Here is a 24,886-nt window from a genome sequence, read left to right on the forward strand (position 1 = left end):
CAGTAGTGTGATCGCTTTAGCGATCCCACAACTATAGGTTCAAAGAAGGTGCCCTTCCAGAGTAGAGTGAACAACTTGACTCATACCAGTGAATTTGAAATCAATATTTAGTGAATATACGCAACACTGTAATGTGATGCTTTGGTCAAAGATCTTTATCAGGCATGCAGTGAAGAACAAACAAAGAATGACATTTTAAAAGTTTTATTTGCCATGTACAAAGTAAGACAATCTGAGTTCAAAAATTACATTGTAAAAATACATATTATTTTTAAAATACAAACAATTCAAACAGAACATGAGCCAAATACCCTCCCATCCCACCCACCTCTATTATGTACACACTCATTGCAAAAATATATAATATCAGTGCACAATGATTGTAAAGATATATACTGTATACACCTCTAACCTCTATTATATAAAGTACACAATAATTGTAAAAAATATATATACTGTACAAACATTATGAACTAACCTATTGTTAAAATCATATCATTTTGTAGTCTAACTTAGCTTCCTATAACTATGATACAGTATATGACTAGGAAGAAAAGTTACAATAGTGAATAAAAGTTAAAAGGTACAAGATTGAAAAGACCTCAAATACATCTAGGTTCTAGGTCACTCAAGTTGTCTGAATGTGTTTTCAGTCCCACCATTACAGAACTTGAGCTCTAATAATAGAGCATCATATGTCAAAAAGGGGAGGTCAGTCTTCATTGTTTGCAATGACTCCCTCAGAAAAGATTCCAACAGCCATCAAAGGGGTCGTAGGGATCACCTGACAGCAGCATCTTCATGAAGAAGCCTGCCTGCTCCTCCATCTCCTTGATTCCCCCCCAAGGGTGCAACACCTCCACCCCCAGCTCCTCTGGCTGTTGTGGGAACAGGGTGGAGGCCTGCTGGTCCTGGTGCTGAGACACGTGGAGGTGTCCTGTACTGATGCTGCTGCACCCCACAGTCAAACCAGACAGCTCACTGTAGGACTGGTGGTCGGGATGACAGGCCTGGTTCTGGCTGCTTGTTTCTAGCTCTAGTTCTGGTTCTGGCTGGTTCCCCTGCAGCTCCAGCTCCACCTGGGTGGAGGTTGAGGTGAAGGTGGACGCCTCCTTCTCGCAGTAAAGGAGGACCAGCTCCTCCAAGGTGCTGCAGTTCTCCCCGAGGTCGTCGTCAAAAACGACGGACGCCACGTCAAAGTCATCCTCCTGCAAGACGTCTGTGTGGTCGTGAACCTCCTCCATCACCAGCAGGGGGGGTTGGGGCTCCATACGTGCCACCTTGTTGCAGCTGTTGTCACCACCGTCACTTATGGTGGCGAGGTGTTTGCGTTTTCTGCTGCTGGTCCTGGTACTCTGTCTTTGCAGGAGAGTGGAGAGTCCTTGCAGGACAGTGGAGCGTCCTTGCAGTAGAGTGGAGAGTCCTTGCAGGACAGTGGAGCGTCCTTGCAGGACAGTGTTGTCTCCTTCCAGGACAGTGGAGTGTCCTTGCAGGACAGTGTTGTCTCCTTCCAGGACAGTGGAGTGTCCTTGCAGGACAGTGTTGTCTCCTTGCAGGACAGTGGAGTGTCCTTGCAGGTCAGTGGAGTGTCCTTGCAGGACAGTGTTGTCTCCTTGCAGGACAGCTGAGCGTCCTTGCAGGACAGTGGAGCGTCCTTGTAGGAAAGTGTTGTCTCCTTGCAGGACAGCTGAGTGTCCTTGCAGGACAGTGGAGTGTCCTTGCAGGACAGTGTTGTCTCCGTGCAGGACAGCTGAGTGTCCTTGCAGGACAGTGGAGTGTCCTTTCTCCGCTGCAGTGTTGTGGTCCTCCAGAAGCTGCTTGCTCTGTTTGAGATCTGCAGAACCCAGAGCAGCCAATCTAAGAGGCCAGTCAGTCTAGACACGCCCCCTCGCCTCAAGTCTTGTTGAAAAGGGCGCGAACGAGCCTTGCACCTGACATGTGACCTGACACCTGTGTTGGTTACCATGGTTACCCGCCGACGTCTACGTCAGTGTACAACTGTGCCAGCGGCTTAAATTCACGCTGCCTGCACATTGTTGAACGTAAACTGTGTGTGTGTGTGTGTGTGTGTGTGTGTGTGTGTGTGTGTGTGTGTGTGTGTGTGTGTGTGCAGTGTGTGTGAGTGCCCGCGTGCGTGTGTGCGTACATGTGTGTGACTCGAGAGAGAGAGACGTTGTCCCTTGCCGAAAATAGCAGATCTTCAATATCAACAGTGGTGCAAAAAGTACTCATTTTTTTTACTCAAGTAAAAGTATCAATACTGCAATGTAGAAACACTCTCTGTTACAAGTAAAAGTCCGGTAATCAAAATTGACTTAGTAAAAGTACAAAAGTATTGGCATCTACTTTAAGTACCAAAAGTAAAAGTACTCATTATGCAGAATGTCCCGTTTCACAAGGTGTATGTAAAATGTATTAAAATCTTTTGAAATTAGCCAAAGTTTAAATAGGGCTGAAGTGGGTAATGCATGCTGTGTTTTGTAATAATCAAAATCTACAGTAACTAACAATTGTTTTTGCAAATAATTGTAGTTGAGTAAAAGTACAATATTTGCCTCTGAGATGTAGTGGAGTAGAAGTAAAAGTATTGGATATTGGAAATACTCAAGTAAAGTAAAAATGCCTCAAAATGCAGTGTGTATGAGTTGTGACAAGTGACTTTGTTCCAAATACGTCACAATTAAATGATGTTTTATTTGTTGTTTTGTTTGTTTCAAACAATATTATATTGATATGGTTGCTTTATTATACAAAATATGATATTATATTGATACGGACATACATATGGCTTCTTTATTATAAACAATATGATATTATATTGATACGGACATACATATGGTTTCTTTATTATAAACAATATTATATTACATTGATTCGGTTTAACTTTGAACCATCCTCAAAAGTAGCCGTTGCAAATTAAATACTTTCTTCAACTCGTTGGATAGCTTTTATGGTCCGCTAGAACTTAAAACATCTGAGAGAGTGGCGGAAATGCTTTACTTTTTGGATACGATGTGCAGAAAGGGGTAAGAAACATGTAAAGTAGAAAATGTGCGACAATGTCTACCGCAAACGGCAGAAACAAACGAGGAACCTCATCTCGGAGCTATACAGCGGAGGGAGAGGTTCCGTCGGAGCTAACGCAGCAGCAGCTACACACTAACAGTAACACACACACAGCTACACAACACAACATGATGTTAAAACAACTTACCGTGAAGAGTTGCACACACACGCGCACGCACACACACACACACACACACACACACACACACACACACACACACACACACACACACACACACACACCATGTTTTTAAGACATTGCGCAAGAGTTGCGCCCGTAGAGATAACATCACTGATTCCCCTACTGGTCAAATGTTGAATTGCATCTTCTAATGCAAAATATTATGGAACCGGATGAAGACCGAGGCAAATTAAATACTTTCTTCAACTCGTTGGATAGCTTTTATGGTCCGCTAGAACTTAAAACATCTGAGAGAGTGGCGGAAATGCTTTACTTTTTGGATACTATGTGCAGAAAGGGGTAAGAAACATGTGCGACAATGTCTACCGCAAACGGCAGAAACAAACGAGGAACCTCATCTCGGAGCTATACAGCGGAGGGAGAGGTTCCGTAGGCGCTACTGCTGGGTGTGTGTTATTACAGAGCCAATCTGGGAACCCAAAGCCAAATGAGAAGGAAAAACAGCGCCCTCTGCTGTTTGTACAGAGCAGAATCTGTTCTTGAGAGATTATTACAGAGCAGGTGAAAGGTGGTCGCTAAGACTGTCGTAGATCTACGAGAGTCTTTATCTAAAGCTATAGGTCTAATATTCTATATAGTCTATATTTATAGAATAGACTACTAGTTAGTAGTTAGGTCTAATAGAAGTGTTACTGTCGTTGAGAGGAAACGTGCATTGATGTGTTAACGTGGATGGTTTCATTCTGCATGTTGTGTCTGTCTGTCTGTCTGTGACTGTCTGTCTGTCTGTCTGTCTGTCTAAGGTGTTTCTGCACATGTCATACATAACAGGGCAGGCTCAGCTGTCAGGCTAGATAAGTGGTTCTCAAACATTTTCATGTCAAGGACCTGCTGTTAACAACTCTAGGCTGCTATATTATCTACTAGTCATAATTCATAAACTACCAGCTCAGTGGCCTCAGAGGTCAAGGTTCGATTCACCCCCAGCATCAAGGGTTAGATTTGGGGTACCTGTGACATACTAGCATCATGTCCAGGGGGTTTACATGTGCATCAAGCTGCCTCACGCTACAGAAACACGAGATAGGCTCCTGCCCTGCTTTGGGCCACATGGCCCGGCAAGGCTTACTCACTTTATATATATATATATATTATATTATATCATATTATAATAAAGCTACAGTATATTTGTCATTTCCCCTGTTCTTGAACATCGTCATAGTGTTTCTCTCTGTCACCACATCCTTCTGTGTCTGCAGGTCAGACCAGCGAAAACGCAATCCCCACAGCCTGAGGCCAGGTGGGTCTCCACTGTCATGGCTGCTACAGTGTAGGTGTGGTCTGTCTGCTACGTGGAGGCATCGCTGCACCCATCATCTCTCAGCCTGGTGCAGGTGATGCTGGAGGCGGCTGCTGGTTTTCACAGGGGCTGTGGATGTGTCTCCTTGTCTCAGTCAAAGTGAGGTGAGTCCAGTGTCATGCAGTGGTGTAAAGTAACTAAGTACATTTACTCAAATACTGTACTTAAACTTCCAATTTTCATTACTTTTATTTCTACTCCACTACATCTCAAAGGCAAATATTGTACTTTTACTCCATTACAATTATTGGACAACTTACAAGGTACTAGTTACTTTGTAGATGTAGATTATTATTACAAAACATGCATGAACCACTTCAGCCCTATATACATTTTGGCCATTTGAAAATAGGCGATCTACAAGCTAGATGTGCTATTTTAGGTTCTATGTGCACAGGACATGTTCGTTTGTTTGATTTTATGAGGAATTAATTAGGACAAGAAAATATGAGATCATCTGGCATAATTGTTATTTTATGTGAATCTCATGCTTATGTGAATGAGATTCGTGATTAACAGTAAAGATTTATTTATTCATTCATTTATTTAATGCAAAAGGGCAATAAAAAAGCCTTTTCAGCTTTTTGTAACCTTGAAGTAGGCTCACTGTGAGCTCATAGATCTGCTATTTTCAAAAGATCTTTATACATTTTGATGCCAATACTTTTGTACTTTTACTAAAGTAAATTTTGATTACCAGACTTTTACTTGTAAGAGTGTTTCTACATTGCAGTACTGATACTTTTAAAACCCTCTTCCATCACTGCACCAAACCTCTCACCATACTTACCGCAGTGGTCTGTGACTCAGTATTCTATAGGTCACCAATTTCGGCGTAACACCCGGAACTTCAATTCAGAAACATCCGTTTACAAGTAAGTTTGACAGAGAGGCTAGAAATAAATCGTTTGGAAGTCAGACAGTTCTTCTAACAATAGCGATGCCTTTAAGTCAAGCTCAGATCGTGTGTTTAGATAAAGTCCTGGTCTGCCTCTAATCGTATTATGTCATTGTTTTGACCAGTTCTTTCCAGCGGCTTCCTGACAGACTACAACTAACCAGAGAGAAACAGTCAATATGGTTTCAATGGTGCGAAATACCGATGTAGACCAGGTACGACTGTCCTGACTGGGACCAGTGGTGTAAAGTAACTAAGTACATTTACTCAAGTACTGTACTCAAGTACAGTTTTGAGCGATCTTTACTTTACTCGAGTGTTTCTATGTTTCAGTACTTTTACTTATACTCCACCACATCTCAGAGGCAAATGTTGTGCTACTTTTACTCCACTACAATTTTTTAAAAACTTTAGTTATTAGTAGATTTTGATTATTTTTACAAAACATACATTACCCACTTAGGCCCCAGTTTTATGCTATTTATACATTTTAAACATTTGCATAATGAGTACTTTTACTTTTGGTACATAAAGTATATTTTTATGCCAATACTTTTGTACTTTTACTGAAGTAAATATTTTATTCCAGACTTTTACTTGCAATGTATTTCTACATTGCAGTATTGATACTTTTACTTAAGTAACATATTTTTATACATACATATTTCCACCACTGACTGGGAAAACATGCTTGGTCTTCTACACACACGATCACCTTTCTCAACCTTTCCCTTCTACAGAGAGATGTGGATAATGCTGTGGTTGTTGCAGTTACTTCACATGCAATCTGGTCAAACCAAAACATTCAAAGCAGCACTGAACCTTTTGGAAAGGGTGCTGCCTTCCCTCTCATTCAAGTGAGCCTGTTTCTCTGTTTCAGAACCTGTTTTCCCACCTTACATGATCTTAAGACAAAATAATCTATGCATTGTTGTGTGACTGTCATGATGAACGTACACGATAGCTTATGCATGGTATATTGTCAGTTTCATCTGAGCGTTTGCATTTGATAAGGATGTATTTATTATAATTATATGACTACATTCAGAGCAATATTTCTTTCCAACTATTCCTAAGGCTCTACAAAATGTAAATAAGAAACTGTTGGACAAGAATCCCCGGGAAACACAGCTGTTTGATGTCATCATGCTTTCCAGTGACAGTGAGGAGAATCAATCACGGATCATTGCCAGCACCAAGCATTATGGTATTTGATGAGTATATCCTCAGACCAGTCAGTTGTATAAAGAATTATTGGCACCCATATTTAATTTCTCATTGGTGTGTACTGTACATTTACTCTACTCTCTACTACTCTACTACTGGATTATAAAGCATTAAACCATTTTGGCTGATCACTTGCATGTCCAACACGTCTCACACAGGTCTGGAGATTGGCAGATTTTGTTTCTGCAGCAAAGAGGACACCATAGAGACTCTGCTATCAAATAGAGTCGACCTGTTCCTGTCCACAGACACAGCAGATGTGTCGACGGCATTACAAAGAGGTGTGTAGGTGTTGTTTATCCATACTGAAATGTAATTCATCAGTGGCGGACAGTAACAAAGTAGTATGTTTACTTGAGTACTAAACGTTACTTTTGTGAATGTGATACTACATTTCGAAGACAAATATTGTACTTTTGAGTTTTGACTCCACTACAATTCTAGGAAGTGAAGTACATTATGAATGAACCACATAAGCCCAATTTCAATTATAGTGAAAATAGCAGAACTACAAGCTCACTGTGCGTCACATCGCAACGTGTGATGAGCTTGTAGATCTGCTGTTCTTCCTATTATTGATATTTTACTTTACTTTGCATTTTTGGGGAGAAAATCTCAAACTTTTAATACAGCAATGTATTGATTAAAAACAAAATGTAATTTGTACTTCTGAATGCTTGAGTAATTTTTAAAGCATTTACTTTTGAAAAGTACTTTAACTCAAGTACAAATTTGACAGGGAAACTTTCACTTGTAGTTGAGTAATATTTGACCAGGAGTATCTATACTTTGTACTGGAGTACAGGTGTTGACTTAGTACTTTGTACACCACTGTTGTTCGTTGTGATTGATCTCTGACCTTTGGGGTTTAACCTCAGTTTTCCTCCTTACATTTAGTACAAACTTTAAGCTTTTATAGCTCTTTTCTATAATTTGAGTCCATTCCGCTCCATTCTGTGACAGAGTTGTGTGAAAGGTTATCATTTGTGTTTCCACTACAGTGGACCTAGTCCTAGATAGATGTATAGGAACTTTATTGATCCCAAGGGGAATTCGGGAGTCAGGAATAAGACGTCCCTTTGAAAACATCAAAGTAGTCAGAGCATACTAACGATGTTAGGGCTACCTCTCTACAGAAGTTAACAGGCAATTGTACATAAAGCTAAAAAAGTAATGTCATGTAGGATGAGATTTACATACCTGTATATCTGGACCTTCTAGATCCACAAAACCATGAATAAAGTCAGTCTAGACTTTTTTTTCTTAATGACAAAAATAGGAGTGTGTGTGTGTGTGTGTGTGTGTGTGTGTGTGTGTGTGTGTGTGTGTGTGTGTGTGTGTGTGTGTGTGTGTGTGTGTGTGTGTGTGTGTGTGTGTGTGTGTGTGTGTGTGTGTGTGTGTGTGTGTGTGTGTGTGTGTGTGTGTGTGTGTGTGTGTGTGTGTGTGTGTGTGTGTGTGTGTGTCCACCAGAGATGGAGAGAGAGATTAGACTCAACCCACATACCTCAGCAATAAACTGAAAAGTGTCCATGCCTCTTTTGGTTGAGAATTTGTTATTTTTGTCAAGCGAAACAGTGACACGGGCATATACGTTAAACTAAGTAGTCCTGATCAGATCACCCAAAACATGTTATTATCAAATCTAACTTGGTCGTTCGGTAACACGTCTAAACTGCAATATCTGATTAGAGTTCTGGATAATGTCCATATGGCAGTAAAATATACTAATGATTGGAAATTGATCGGGCTTGATATAGCCATTACTGATACAAAATTTAATATGCCAAGGAATGGAGGTGCTTTGCTGAGTAACGATCCACATATTATGTATTTCACACAAAACCGCTATTTACCTGAATAGACTAATCAACCATCCATGTGATAACATGCTATTGAGTGTCTGTAGGTGACAACAGCTGTAATCTTCTTCGAATAGTTGTGGATTTGGAAATGTGTTATTGTCTCTCCTCCACTGTCTACCCACTCTACCAGTTGTAAATATTCAGACATTTGGAGACATACTTTTATGTGTTGATTCTCAGATCATTAGTGCTGTCCCACCACGGGGCCTAAAACCAATCATTGAATACCTGCGCCATTACCCTCGTAATTACGACTGGACACGGTTGAAATCATTTAGTGCCAAACTGCAAATGGAAAATCAAATGGACTGGTTATTAGCCGGTCTCAGAACCATTCTATGGTGCTGGGTAAAAGCTCTATTAGTTGCAGTCGTGTTCACAGTGGAATGTGATCACATGATTTCAACTTGCAACACTGTTTGTTTCTAGATTGTAGCAGTGACTTTATCTCTCCCTCTCATTTTGTTATATAATCGTTTTTTCTGTTCGACAAATGTTTAATAAAATTGCCTATAAAGAGATGCGTCACCCAAAAAGTATAATTAGCATTTAAATTCGGCTATTCACACTGTGCTGCCTTGAATACTTGATTAATATCTTTATTTATTTAACATATCCTTACAGAGAAAGGAGATTAAAACAATCGGTGGCAATTCTGACACAGTGAAATGCTTGGAGATTATTTTTAACAACAGCAATATGTAATTAAATCCTACAAAGAATTACTCCTGCTATAGAATTCAAGTGTCCTGCGACTCCTGCCACATAATCAGCATGTCCTAAACACACACTTGTTTCTAAAATAATGCTAAATAATACATTGCTGTAAAAATCCTCATGCACTACTGTGTCGCACACCTGGAATTGAAGACCTGCCTTTGGCTTATTCATTGTGATGTATTCAAGGCAACACAGGATGATTAATTATTTTAACAAAGTGATAATTTGGGGGTGAAGTATCCCTTTAAAGACTAATTTACGCTCCCTAGTAGGATGGTGTTGATTACCGAAATGAACTGATCTTCAAGCTAACAACGCATTGTTAGCTTGAAGATCACTGCTTTTCGGCAAGTTAAGCCGTTGTGCGGTGGAGTGTGTATATATTAAACTTACGGCTCCAGTTTGTCATTGGATAGGCATCGTTTCTGCGTTGCTGTACCAACACACAGCGGACCATTCCTCAGACCAACTGAGAGTGCTGCTCTCGGGAGATGCCGTTGGTTTCTCAGATGAAGACTTACCCCCTCAACAAGGCTTTAGTGAGGCAAAGCTCCATGACTTCAATGCTGCCAGGGTACGGTATAGTTTACTGTTGTTCTTTCTTACCAACCTTATGGTTCTCAGTAATGTTGAAGGAAACATCTTTGAATATTGATATTCTAGGTATTTGTTGCTCAGGGGTTACACACTTTATCCTGTGTATTCTATCAGAATTATTTACTATTAAATCTTTGCTCTCAGGACAAAGTGACTTATGGATCAAAATTCATGGCTTATATTACCTATTGGCTTTTTGCATTGACACACTTAACAGGCAGAGTTCAGATTGACCAAGATTTGGCTGGTTGAATGTGATCATTATGCATGTCATAAGATAATTAATGACTTGATAAATGAAAATGTAGTTTCATATCAATCTGTCATGACTTTCCTGAAATTCCTCATATCTCTACCTCCAGTTAACAAATCCATTACCGTCTCTTCCTCACCAGGACTCCATTATGAGGTTTGCCAGTCTAATTGGCGAGATTAGGAAGAAGTTTGGTTTGGAAGGCAGCCCTGTCAGCACCAGTTTGGTAACAGTGTGGGGCTCCAGAGACACGTGTGCAAGGGCACTGAGGACCTTGCGAGCCGGGGGTCTTATGGTGGATGAAGCTTACTGTCTTGCTGGAGCCCCCAGGGACCCCATCCTCTCCTTGATCAAACCACACATAGTCTTCACCGACGGCCTGTAAAACAGTAGCCAGTTGTCCTTTATTTGTGTAAGATAAGATGTCTCTATCACCGGTTATTAGGGCTTACATGACTGTATTGATTCTTTGAAGAGGAAAGATCCATGGAACTGTCAAATTCCTTTTATGCGAACATACAACGAATGCCAAAACAAAGCAAATTAATTGTGTGAATTCAACTAGTATGCTTTATTTTTCACAGAACAAATTAGGTTGTTTATTATAATGGGGGTAAAGAATGTTCACTGTTACGCTTATTTGCAGTTATTGACAATGCAGTGTGCATAACACCTGCTGAAACAGCTTAACGTTTAAAAAGTGGAGTTCAGATACCATGATCTAGTTTTCTAAGTTGGTTTGTGTATTTTACTTTGAGACATTGTTGTGTAAGGCTGCACAATACACCATATAATGCTGAAATACTGTCAAGTGAAACCTGTTTATGAAACAGCAAGAGTAGTTTGCACTCTGTCCAGCAGGGAGCAGCATGTAGTCACTATCAGGCCATTCCATATCAAAACAACTAAACTTGGTAGTATCAACCTTCACAAACACCTTCCTAGTGTGTTTGTTTTGCACAGTTTAAAAATCCATTAAGTTGAATCCTTCCCTTCATTTATAACTGGATTATTTAAAATTAAACTATACCAATAAGGCTTGATAGTTCTCAGGTAATCTAGATTTTAGACAGTGTTAATGTTTGTACTGTATCTTGAAAAATATTTTTGTGTTGACTTAAGTGGTTCTTCCAAATGAGGTTATTGTATGTTTATGGTTTAATAGCCAAGTTTCAAATTACACTGGAAATAATTAAATGCATTTACCTGATTGGTCATAAAGTAGTGTGCCGGCAATCTGATCTTTTGAAAATAATGATCATACAGTACAGTACATGTGGCGGTTTTGGAATCTTTATTTTTTTTAATTAATTGTTAATGGGACAATGTCACATAATCAGGGTCTGATGAAGACCTATTAGGTCCGACACGTGTTGGTCATGCTGTTGCCTTGCTCAAAATAAAATATTGAATTTTTCATTAAAGACTGAGTGCATTTTCTTTTCTTGCAAATCTGCAGTCCACACACCACTTGGGAGTCAAGCAGAACTAATTGGATTTTTTTGTCAAATGTTCTTACCTGTGCCACCAAAGAGCACCTGTCTATAGAGCCACTGATCCATGCAGCACTTCCTCCTTTCGTTTTAAAGGTATATTATTGTACTATAAAGAACAACTTTGTCCTGTTTTTTGGACTCCGTTAACACTATGCATATTCCTGTCCCTGATATATTTAACCACTTTAAACCAGGGCATGTGGAACACATGCAACATTTTCATAAACCTTTTTTATGTTTCAATCTAATGGCAGATTCAATGTGTTGTGAGCTTGTACTGTAGATCAGCTATATTCGCTTTCCGAAACCGTCGTACAACAAAGTACAAAATATGGCATAAGTGGTTAATGGTGATACTGATAATCCTCTCGTCCTTTTTATTTTTGAGGGATTTATGTAAAAAAGGATTGTTTCTTTTCATCTGGGTCTACGTTTTGTCCGTTATAGCCTATGTTTTGAAACAATACATAAAGAAATACTTGTTTTATCAGGTTTATATAAAGCGATACTGGGCTCTAAAACCAATCTATTTGTTCTTTCAGAAGGCATTTACTGTGTATGATGGGAGGATCAGCACTGATATATAGTGTATGTGAAACAACCTGGATTATCAGTATTTGTTATGCCTCTCTACTGTTGCCATGACAAAACATGTCTATATATCTTTTCCCAGCGTGGGTGGCTCATTCCAGCAACAATTGTGTCACATTGGTAATTGACCTGTGAACTGCACATGCTTTAAATGTGTAATATGATTGTAATACAGTGAAAAGAAAGTTTTATTAATCACATGAACCCTCTACCCTGGGCATGTCTTAATACGAGAACAATCGGCACAAATAGTTAATCTACAAGTGCACAATGCATTGCAAGGTTTTTGATTGATTGTTTATTTCGAACACTGTTAAAAGACAAAAATAAATACATAAAATAAACATAATACACTTAAAATAAGAAATATTAAAATATGAAAACAAAAACATGTTGTACTCTGGGGTGTTTCGAAAAGGGCATAGGATGAAGTAAAAAACGTATCTAGTCCTATCTATGGCTTATTGCTTATTCAAATATTTAGAAATACAATTTCTAAAATCTATGTCAAGAAAATACTATGAAAACAAGAAACAAATGGAAACAAAAACAGAACAAACAACAACAAAAAAATACAGCTCCTGGTGTTCATCTTCAGAGCTTAATGCAATATCCTTTCAATATGTTGTTTTCATCAATTTTTTTAAACTTGAGTATTGTACTGCAATTTTTCAGTTCTTCACCACTGGTGTTCCATAATTCAACTCCTCTAACTGTGATACAGTGAAGCTTTGAAATTGTTCTAAACTTTTTTATTTTAAATATATACTTCCTCTTAATTCATATTTACTATCCCTCCATTCAAACAACTTCTGGATACTTCTAGGTGGCTGTTGTGAACCTTCAGGTCGGCTACTTTCGGTAACTGGTCAATGAAGTATATACCCTTGAAGTACTAAACTGCAAGGTAAAATGCCATGCTGCAATCAATGCAGTCAGACAAAATATGGATTAGACAAGTGAAAATAGTTGGGGTTTTGTACAGCATTTGTACTTTATGAAATAGTTTAGAGAGCCAGAAAGGACTAGGTAGAGTGACATGACTTACTGTATGACATACGTCATGAACCGTTTTTGAACTGTTTAATTAGTATAATCAGTAATTTCCTATAATAGGAAATTACTGATTATGATATGACCATCATTTATATTGAATTGCCCACTCTATTGCCCACAGTTTCCACATATTAAGTACAGGACTACCCATCACATTTTCATCTCATTGCTGACTATGGATTTATTCATTAGGACATCTAATTCTATCTTTTAGAGCTTGCTTCTGGTAACAAGGTAGTTCTTATCACAAACAACAAATAACAATAGGTGCCATGGGGTTTTAACATTGTCAATTTTGTATAAAATATTGTACAAAATTTATATTTTAAAGTCCTCTACATCACTGTTTCCCAAATAGTGTGTCAGGACCCATATGTGGGTCGCGGACCAATTTTTATGGGTTGCAAGTAAATATCCCTTTTTTTTCTTTTCCTACATAAAGAAAAAAGTATAAAAAGCAAACGTCTTATCTCTCTTTTGGGTCTCGAGCCAAAATGTTTGGGAACCGCTGCTCTACATTATTTTTGCTGTATCAACTGGTAAATTCCCAGATAAGTTCCACCATGGATGTGTCTAGTTTTAGAACAATACTACTCTTGTCTTAGCCAGGCTCTGTTTACTATTGGCTAAATATTTCTATACAGCAGGATACTGCATGATCCAACAGACTTTGAACTCATTAGAGACACAGTGAAGCATCAGGATTGTTCAGTCAAATCATATCACACTCTTTATTCAAACAAGACCTTGCACTCATAATATATTTACAGTACATATTTTATAGTAGTTAAAATATTTTACAAATCATTAACAAAGAAAACATAACTAATAACCAATAAAACATATAATTTTAAGTAGTGTGTCCCACTTTCCATATAAACATACTGTGGGAGAATAATAAACGTAATATTGCACTAAAAGCCCCAATTTGACGAAAGTAAGTGAATAGATAGCCTCACTACCAAACCTAAAACAAAATATCTTTTGATAAAAGTTTTCATCGCTTACATTTTTTAAGAGTAATAAAGTTCTAAATGGCATATATTCCATCTACAAATTAGACTCTTTAAGAATATGTGAGAATATATAACCCTAATCTACAGTATAGGTTCAAAACAATCCTATGTTGGGCTTTTAATGTAAAGAAATTAAGAAATTAATAATTTTTTTATCACTCTTATTGCAAGTTAGGATGGAGTTAGTGATTAATCAGTTTATATGGAGGGATGACTTAACTTTACTATGCTGATAATCATCTGTGTTTTTATAGTGGGCGGTTCTTTACTGCAGGTTACAGATAAACTATGGGTTGCATGTGTGTGCAGTGAAATGCAAGTTTATTACTTTTCAAACTAAAAAAAGCAAAACTTATAAGTAATATAAGAATTCATTTAAAAAAGCTTTAACAGCAGGTTGACAGTGTAGAAAGGAACCATCTACTGTATATGAAGTTGCTGTTCACTTAAAACATTTGAGAAAATATGGTATCAATAAATATTCTTAATTATTTTTAACTACTGAGAAGCACTCACAGCTATTTTACAAGAGGTCTACAGACTTCATAACTTCCTGATTCAATAGCCTAATGGGTACAAAAAAATAGTAGAGTGGGATAATTTAAGTAGCCTTAAATAAATGGTTACAAAGAAGCATATTAAATAAAAAATTATGTTATGACCGACTCTGAGAAAGCATGATAATGTTGACATATCTATCCTATCGCATATCTACTTTCTATTTTGTGGTGATCGTATTGTCTTCGCTTGCTATCTTGTTGTTTTGTGTTTATCACGTATTAAATGTTATACAGTAGGGACCACAATGGAAATAAGCCCTGGGGCTTTACTGTGTTTTTGTCATCCTCCATTCTAAATGCATGTGATGACTGCAATGTTATATGTGTTGTTTTTAATCAACGAATTATACACATGCATCTTCATTTCAAAATAGGCCAGAATTCAGTAAAAATAGACGATCTACAAGCGTTGTGCGCGTTTTTTCGACTAAGATTTGGTGTGGAGGGAAAAAAGTAGGGGGCCAAGTATAGACCCCTCGGGCACCCCGGTCAATGAAGTATGGTTAATTCATTTATTCTTCCTTTGCTTTTATTCAGAGATCAGCTGTGAAACTGTTGTCATCCTCAAAATCAATCGGGTTGAAACCATCCATCTCGTCATCATTCAGTGTAAAAGTAAAAGAGCCGCTACAATCTGCTTGATCCTGTATCTTGACCTCGATTCCACTATCCATATCTGTTAAAGAGGCCTTTGGAATGGACATAGTAGACAAGCTGTCCTCATCATCATCCTCCCTACCGCTCAAGGACTCCTCCTCATCATCATCATCATCCTCTTCTCCATCTTGCTCTCTGTTATCTGGGATGATGACCACTTCGTCCTTGGCATCAGGGTCGATGTCCTCCTTGAACCAGACAGATTTGTAGCCTTCCTCGTTACGCCTCTCCTTGGTCAGGATGGGTTTGACCTCCTTCTCACTGTCAGCCTTATCTGAGTCTGTCATGCTTGCGTTGTCATCCAGGAGAGAGTGCAGGGGAGGAGCTGTGGACTTCATAATGATCTCCTCCAGAAGAATGTCCTTGGTTCCTGGCGTACCGCCCGCCTTCCCAGTCATCTCTTCTTGACCAGGGGAGCCTGCGCTGTCGGCATCTTCGTCATTTTGGAAGCCCTCGTTGGTGTACTGAACACCCTCCTTCATGCCACCTGAGCCCTGGCCCAGCTGGAAGTAAAGTGGGGAGAAGAAAAACAAACAAAAAAAATAATAATGTAAAGTCAAACGGATGCAGTTGTTCAACTTGCTAAATGTGAAGTTATCCTGAGCAGGACTGTTTTTGATTATTTATTATTTATTATTATTATTATTATTTTATTTTTTTTATCCAACGTAACACTTAAACCCTACTGTGTTGACCGGGGTTCTCCAGGGCTCTATCCTTAGCCCACTCCTTTTTTCCCTCGACACCAAATCTCTTTGCCAAAATGTTGTTGTGATTAGTTGTGAGCTTGTATAGATCAGCTATTCTCGCAGAAAATGTGCCTATTATGACATGCCCAGAATAAGGACATTAGGGTTCAAGTGGTTAAAATGTCATAACAGTCTGTCAGAGCCTGAACAAGAGAAATCTCTGGGATCATCACCATGATCAATTAACGATAAACAATACACAATGATCTGGGCCACATGTGCACATTTCTGTCTGACATCAGTGGATGTTATGTTCTTCCGGACCCACATTGTGAGCTTGTAGATCGGCTATTTTCACTATTTTTGCGCGTCACTGTTGTGCGACAGAGTATACAATTGTGCTAAGTGGTTAATCGAATCGTTGATATAAAAAATAAATAAATAAATATATTTTTTTTATTTGAATTTTTTAAACACTCTTCTCGATTATTCTATTAATTGAAAAAGTCATCAACAGAGTAATCGCTAAGAAAATAATCGTTAGTTGCAGCCCCAATGTGAACTCACAGAACTTCGGAAGAGGCTGGCCTCAGTGATCTTCTTCCAGGCTGTCTTCCCCTTCTGGAGCTGACAGACCAGCACTCCAATGACCACCATGCAAACGAACAGCAAGATCGCCAGGCTGGCGCCAAGTGCAGCCATGTCCTCTGGTCCAAACGCAGGATCACCTGCAGGGTTAACCCATTAAGACCTGAGGCTGATTCTACAATTGCCTTCTACATCAGTAGTTTACTATTTTCGAGATTTTACAAAAATGTTAAAAAATAGCAGATGTACAAGCTCGCAGCGCGGCACGAAGCGACGCGCTGTGAGCTTGTATATCTGCTATTTTTGAATAGCCAATGCAAAAATCTAAAATGACACAGATGCTTTCCCGGTTTTAATGGGTTTTAACGGCCACAAAATAAAAGAAATTGGACAGTTCACCTGTTGTAAAATCAAAGAATTTGAATAGAATATTCTCTGTTCTTAAAGAGATAATTACACACATTAGGGTTATTTGGTTGTTTCATTACAGACGTTCAACAAATTAGCGGTGCAACATTAATTGAAGTAATTGATGTGTCCTGATGCAATGCATTGTGAGCTTGTAGATCAGCTATTGTCACGTATAAAATAGGACGTACGTGGTTAATCAGACTAATTGATTTAGTCGATTATAAATTTCAATTTGATTTCTTTGTGTCGATTCCTTGATGTATTAACATTCTTATAAATATAAAAAACACATTTCTCAAATATTCGAATCTATTCGATAAAATAATCTCTAAGAAAATAATCAACAGTTTCAGCACTTGAAGCAGTAGCCTAAGCAGTATGAAGCTCCTCGGTGGATGTGTGTGTCTACCTGTGTGAGGATGTGTTGTATTAGCAGTGGGAAGGCTGGTACCAGGAGTTATTTCTGTAGTACCAGGAGTTGGGAGGTCAGTGGTACCAGGAGTTATTTCTGTGGTACCAGGCGTTATTTCTGTGGTACCAGGCGTTATTTCTGTGGTACCAGGACTGACGCTCGTGGTAGCAATCCCTAGCAGGAGAACATGGGGTTTTGAGTCTACTAGGGCTGTGTCCGAAATCACTCCCTACTCATTATAGTGCACTATATAGTGATTATCATTACACCCTTCAATGCATAATGATAATTAATTAGTGGACTCATCCCACAATGCATTGTGAAAAGTGGGGCACAACCGATATACCGTTCACTATCGTGAACGTTATATGTTGTACAGTATACCATCATCATGCATTGCGCTGAAAGAAAAATTATGCTTATCTGACATGCAAAATTTTTGTTCATTATATTAGTCCCCTACATAGAACTCCCTATATAGGCAGCAGGTAGTAGTGAATGAATGAGTGATTTTGGACACAGCCTATGTTTTGCCTGGTTTCCTTGTTTGCTGTCCTCGCCAGCCCAACATTTTTCACACACACATGATCAGCAGGCTCAGCAATAGCAAAGCAAAGCTTTGGGGCAGACAAATATGGATAAGGAAGCAGAAGTAAATTGCATGTGATCATAGATTATCCTTTAAGCTGCGTGTTCTTTGTCACCAAGGTTTTGTCATTAAAGGTTTCTATTAGAAGCATACTTATCATAGGAATGTAAACATACTATTTTTTACCAATAAATGGAAAACAGGCAGTGCCAGTTTATTCAGCGATAAAATGAGGCTTTACCATCCTACCTGATGTGACCTCTATTGTAAGTCCTGCTATAGTTGATTCTCCAGTAGTTGAGTCCTCTGCCTCCACCTTAACGTGAAATTGAGTTCAGTGCTGGAGTCAAATGGGTTAACACTGGTAAACACTTGACCACTTAGTGGAGCACTTCACCAATTTTCAACCTTATCTTCGTATAATTGTTCTTTTCAACCTTATCTTCATATAATTGGTCCTCAATAATAATGCTCATTATAAGATGGCATACTCTGCTATGGACATTTCAGAAACCTGCCTACCAATGACATAATCAATAGGGATTCCAAGCTAATAGAAACTACAACCTTTCTCTTCCTGGAAAGTTAGCATGCTGAAATAGAACTCATTGTTCTCGCATTAATAAAAAAAATCTTCTTGTTTTAAAGGACCAAACCTGCCTACCGATAATGTCACTGGTAGGCAGGTTTCTGAACTGTCCATAGCCCTCCTCTGAGACCCAGACCGAATAGACAGAAATGGTACCATCTTTCAAGGAGCATTAGCGAAGACCAATTATGATGGAGATAGGTTGAAAATGGGCGAAGTGGTCCTTTAAGCCCTATTTTAAAAGAAATTACTAAATGATACGTTTTAACCTTTTTTTTAAAAAACATTTTTGCCTATATTGTCATGTCCAAAATAGAGACGCCAGGTTGAAAGTGGTTAAACTAGCATGATGTAAAGTGGACAGTGAACTCACTTGGAAGCTAACAACACCAAAGGGGAGATCTTTTGTCATGAACAAGTAGCCGTCTATCAAGGAGAAATCGGCATTCCCCACAATTACATACTTTATAGCAGGATTCACACCCTGAAAGAAAAGAAAACAGCAGTGTAACATAAATCAAGTGGTTGTGTGAATGAACACAACTAGATTTCTCCCAAGAGTGAAGTTCTCATTCATCAAACGTGTTGCAAACCTGCTCAACTGTAGTAGATTGACCCTCCACCCCCATTCCTCCCAATTACCGTACTTTGTATGCCGCAACCTCTGTGCCGCTATATGCACTCTTTGGGAATTGGGACCCCAAAGTAATTACTTTAACCTCCCAAACTGCTACCATTATTAGAATCCAGAAACAAGAAAACAAACTTTAAAAAACACTTAAACCATATTATACTTAGTTGACCCTCTACTCTACTAGGTCCACTAGTATTTTCCAAAAACAAAAATATCCGATCTGCAAGCTCGTACAGCTTTGTCTGCTATTTTTGTCTGCTATTTTTGCTGACTGTTCACCCCAGAATAGGGACACTAAAGATATTGTATTTCTATTCTGTTGTATTTTACCCCGGCATAGTCAGCATCCTTAGCCTGAATCGTGAGAGGCATGTTGTCATAGTCTGGATCCAGAGCCATGGTACCCACTCCAAGGATGACACCGCTGTATTGTGCTTTCTCAAACTGCGGTGGGTTGAGAGTCCTAATCTGAACTCTGATTGAGACCAGTGTGGTGGCAAATTGAAAGACGTTGACCTTCTGTGTAGCCTGGAATTTGAAGACATACTGTATAAGATTTTAGTTCTCAAATTATGCGCTTTTCCTTTATAATGAGTAAAGCCACACAATAACAGTAATGCTTTATACTCCACAGTATGACAGTGTCCCGCAGCGAAAATAGCCGATCTAAAAGCTCACAATGTGTCACACCGCTACCTGTTGTGAGCTTGTAGATCCGCTATATTCACGCGACACCGGTGCATAACAAAGTATGTAGAATAAATGTTTATTCTTTGTGGGATTAAATTGACTTAATATAATGCTTAGTGGGGATGAGACAGGCTGGTGAATGCATGTACAATGGAGGCCATGGTATCGTTTCTTTACCAACACAGTCAGTTGAATTGGGCCTGCAACATCTGCCGGTTTTGTCATTGTTATGTTTCCACTGTTGGCATCGATTTGAAACAGGTCTCCTTTATTTCCTGGAAAAGAATGCACAGAATAGCAGTTGTTACAAGATGTTACTCTGCGGTGTGAAGAAAAAAACGAAAGTAGCAGCAACATACCACTTAGAATTTTGTACTCTATCGCTTCATTTATCCCAAAGTCACCATCAATGGCATAAATTGGTCCTGGTTCCAGAGGTAAGGCACCTTCCTGCAAAGAGAATGAGACTGTGGTCAATGCCATCTACAGACGATTACTTCTTGTTTTACAATTGTATTTATTAATTTAGAATGTAATCCAAAATTGCGGATTAGCATATTACATCAGCAGTGCCCTTGCAGACAGCAGTTAGTTCAGAGATGCTTTTATTACTTTGGGGGGAACATGACCATGTTCAGAGTGCAAATTAGTAGACATCAATCAATAGATCTTTCTATTGCATGGTAATTGCCATGGCTAATACATAATAAATTTGTATTTATTTGATACCTGACAGATTTTTAGATGTCAGATATCTAAAGGGAGCAGATCGTCACTGTCGGATAGAAATCTCCATATTTCACATTTTTATGTTTGTTTGTAAATGTATGCTCTACTACTTCATTGTACAACATGTGTCGCTCAAAAGTAGCAAGAATAATCAATCTACAAGTTCACAGCGCGTCATATTGCAATTTTTGCTACCTTTGAAAGTGAAAGTGGTTAAAGGTAGAGTAAGTGATATTTTTGGTTAATTTTTTATTTTTGTTAAAAAGGTTAAAGTACTATACTCTGATAGTAATCATTGCTACAGAGCGTTTGTTCGGTCACATGTGTCTCTCCAGCTTTTTAGTAAACAGAATATAGTACATTTTCAGGTAGGTGACAAAATGTAAGCCTGAAAATGCGTTTTCTGTTTAATAAAGAGCTGGAGAGACATGGGAGACTCCTTTTACTGAACAAACACTCTATAGCAATGAGTACTATCAGAATATAGAGCTATTTAACACTTATTTTAACCAAAGTAAATCACTTACCCTACCTTTTTGAAGTGTTTCTGTGGGTTTTATAAACATTTAACCAATGAAAAGTATTAACAAGAGCTTGTGACTAAATAATAACTGGATCCACTCCTGAAAAGTAATGGTTTTGGACATACAAGTTTTCCACCTGACCGTGAAGATATAGTTGTGGTCATGAGATTGGTGTTTTGCTGGGACAGGAATGTACCTCCTGTTCGGTTAAGTTGACACTTCCTGTGTAGCCGTTTCCCAAGCACATTTTGAACCCATCAGCAGTGTATGGGGTACACGGCTGGAACCATGGAGGTCGGTTGTCAGCATCAAGGATGGTGACATGGATGGTGGCTGTGGCCGTGAATGAAGGTTCAACTGGTGGAGAGAAAGCTGTATCCTATAAAAGAACTTGAGTATTATTGTTCTTATTTTGTTCTTATTGTAACCACCATCTGACTCAATCAGCTACTTGGTTGCCTGTGAAATCAAAGGCACGCCCCCACAACTAGTGCTGTATTCTAACACATTTGACTTTATTTTAATTTATCTTTAGTTTGGCTATTGAACCGTACCTAACCCTCCTGTGTTTTTTCTCTTACCGTTGTTGCTGCTAACACCTACATTTCACTCCGGCGATCAATAAAGGTTTATCTTTTATTTAAATTTGAATACCAATCAAGTCCATGATGAATTAACTTGTTTTTTTAATTAAAAAAGCAAAAATCCATTAATTTAAGTAAGATACATATTACTATATAACAGAAAGCAATGCTTTGATCTGAAACACTACAATTGTGTTACATAATTCAATAATAAATCTGAGAAAATAGCATATTTGCTGTATCTTGGTAGCAAACATCTTAAATCTCCAGTAGCCCATGACTCCTCTGGTCTGAGATTGAGTCAAGACCCAATAAAACTGCAGGCGATACAGAGACTATCAAAGTGTGGTCTGGGGACCAGTACTCACCTGAGCATGCAACGTCAGTTTCGCTTCTTTAATCATGTCATAGTCAAGGGCTTTTGTGACAATAATGTTGGCACTGGTGCTTGATTGCATGGCAAACCCCTCCTGTGGAAATTTCAGAGTACAAATCATTTTGAGATCTTCCCAGTGGCAGGCTGCAACCTGTGGTTACACTATGAACATACAGTAGAATAACAAATAAAAAACAGAGGTCTTACAGGTGCTGATATTAGACTGTAGTAGATTTGAGTGTTCTGGTCTTTATCCGTGGCTGGGTAGGTACCAACAACTGTGTCTTTACGTAACAGCTTTTAAAAAGTGGAGACAAGTAAATACTGTTACAATTTGATGTAGAGATGAATGGATAGTGATCCAAAGTACATGAAGATTTGAAAACTGATGAACTCACTTCAGGGACATTGAGATAGTACTGGCTTTGATCAAAGACCGGAGGGTTATCATTCACATCAGTCACCTCAATATATGTGGCTACAGAAAGCTGGAACAAAGAAGGTTGTTGAAAGTTCAAACTTAAGGGTTCATTTCAGATTGGCCCAGAAGGGCTTCAAACTGCTGAAGAAAAATAGGCCGGTTCCCAACGGGAACGATCCAAGTTGTAAATGCATTCCCCACCCGGTTACCCATTGTACCCGTCTGTCTGTGTCCCTTTTATGCCCGTATGGAGATTTCTGTATCGCTCTGTCTGGTTCCCTTTTATGCCCATATATAGAGTTCCATGTGAGGCATATCCAAATATAGAGTCCAGGCCAGTCTATGACGTCAGTAGCACTATGACATATTGAAGACATCAGGGTACTCATATGGAGAATTGTGGTTTTGTCGATATTTTAGGGCTTGGTTCTGGACAACCGGATCTCCATATATGGGCATATCGTTTAGATCGGCGATTCTGGACCAAGCCCCCAGAACCGGGAGGGAAAATTGAAGCGCTGCTGTCCTGGTGGCTGACTCTGGTAGTGCAGCTTGACCAAGCTCGGGCCGAGCGAAAACTGTTTCGACCAATGGGCTCGACTCACGAGGTAGACAGGCATGCGACAGGCCCTGTGGACACTACTGGACATGTGATGGGGCCCCTCCGTGTCATCAAACCAAACACGGAAGAAGCAGTAAAATGGGTGTATGCACTGGGTGAGCAAGTTAATTGAAATGAATGGGCGGGGATTTCCGTTTACCACTCTAGGTATATTATAACTCTATGTTCTGGAAAACCACCGATCCGACAGTTCTACGTGAACTACAGACGTACACACAGACAGACAGAGATTTTGCTCATTTATAGCACAGTAGGATATTGGTAACAATGTTACCAAAATTATTACAGCCATAACAAATCACAGTGGAATTATATCCAATTACTTATACAATTGATCCACACATCAGTGCTTGATGGTGATTAAAATCCTTCTTACCGTGCTGTTGCATAAAATGACAACCCTGTGTAGATAACTCTGTGTTTCGTTCTAAAAAACAAAACAAGCATGTAAATACATATTTGCCTGGTTCGTTACATTGCTTTAAGTCAGCTATAGAGTAAAGTTTGAATATTTTATGCAAATGAGAAGAATTTGTCGAGCTCTGCACAGCATACACAAGGGGTGGGCAACCTTTTCGGGCACATGATCACTTAACCGTTTTTCAAGGCTCAGTGATAGTGCCAGACTGTGAAAACCAGCCTTGATTTTACGTCTTATTATAAGACTGCTAATTAGAATATACAATATGTCAATAATTGAATACTACCTAACAAAGAATGAGTCAATAATTTAATGCATCCTGACTGTATCTGTGGAGAACTATTTTCTGCACATCAAACAATAGTGGATAATAATGGTAGGTTTTTTTATTATCTCAATTGCCCACCGAGCTGATCACGTGGTTGCCCACCCCGGCATACACAGTAGGCAACATAGTAAGTAAGTACATAGCACTTCTCACAGAGAGGACTCACAAAGTGCTTCACATACATGGAACAAAACAAGGTATTAAAGCAGGTAGAACAGAAAAGGCCTGTACAATTCATCTCAAGCAGTAAAACAAATAACACAAACATGGAAATAAAATCATGTAACATCTGCAAAAGCTTGTTCAAATAGTAGCGTTTTAAGTTTGTTCTTAAAAATGTCCACAGAAGCTGCAGTTCTCAAGACCTGTGGAAGAGCGTTCTAAAGCCTGGGAGCTACAGCCTGAAAGGCTCTGTCACCTTTAGTTTTTAAATTAGTGTTGGGAACTGTTATTAGACCCTGTTCAGCCGACCTTAGGGCCCTCCCTGGCACATAACGTGGGACCAGGTCAAATTGGTATTCTGGGGCCTGGCCATGCAGAGCTCCAGGACCTTGAAATGGACCCTAAAGTTTACAGGAAGCCAGTGTAAAGAGGCCAGGACTGGGGTGATGTGGCACCTTCTGCTGGACCTGGTCAACAGTCTGGCAGCAGCATTTTGAATTAGCTAGAGGCGGTCCATGGCTGATTTATTGAGACAGGTGAAAAGTGAATTACAATAATCCAAGCGTGAGGAGACAAATGCATGGATGATCATCTCTATTTCTGGGAAGGAGAGGCT

General features: G+C 39.0%; 1 protein-coding gene across 1 annotated transcript; it reads left to right on the forward strand.

Annotated features, from left to right (window-relative positions):
• The first annotated feature begins 5,424 nt into the window (after positions 1-5,424).
• On the forward strand, positions 5,425-10,738 carry LOC308091687 (cytosolic 5'-nucleotidase 1A). The gene is made up of 7 exons (XM_080437368.1): positions 5,425-5,443; positions 5,592-5,681; positions 6,207-6,323; positions 6,544-6,673; positions 6,852-6,974; positions 9,692-9,849; positions 10,268-10,738. Exons 2-7 carry the CDS (start codon positions 5,646-5,648, stop codon positions 10,508-10,510), a joined length of 807 nt encoding a protein of 268 aa, XP_080293494.1. The 5' UTR covers positions 5,425-5,443; positions 5,592-5,645; the 3' UTR covers positions 10,511-10,738.
• The last annotated feature ends 14,148 nt before the right edge of the window (positions 10,739-24,886 follow it).

The sequence above is a fragment of the Gymnoscopelus braueri genome (genome assembly GCF_963280865.1).
Source record: "Gymnoscopelus braueri genome assembly, chromosome: 9".
In the NCBI taxonomy this organism is placed as follows: domain Eukaryota; kingdom Metazoa; phylum Chordata; class Actinopteri; order Myctophiformes; family Myctophidae; genus Gymnoscopelus; species Gymnoscopelus braueri.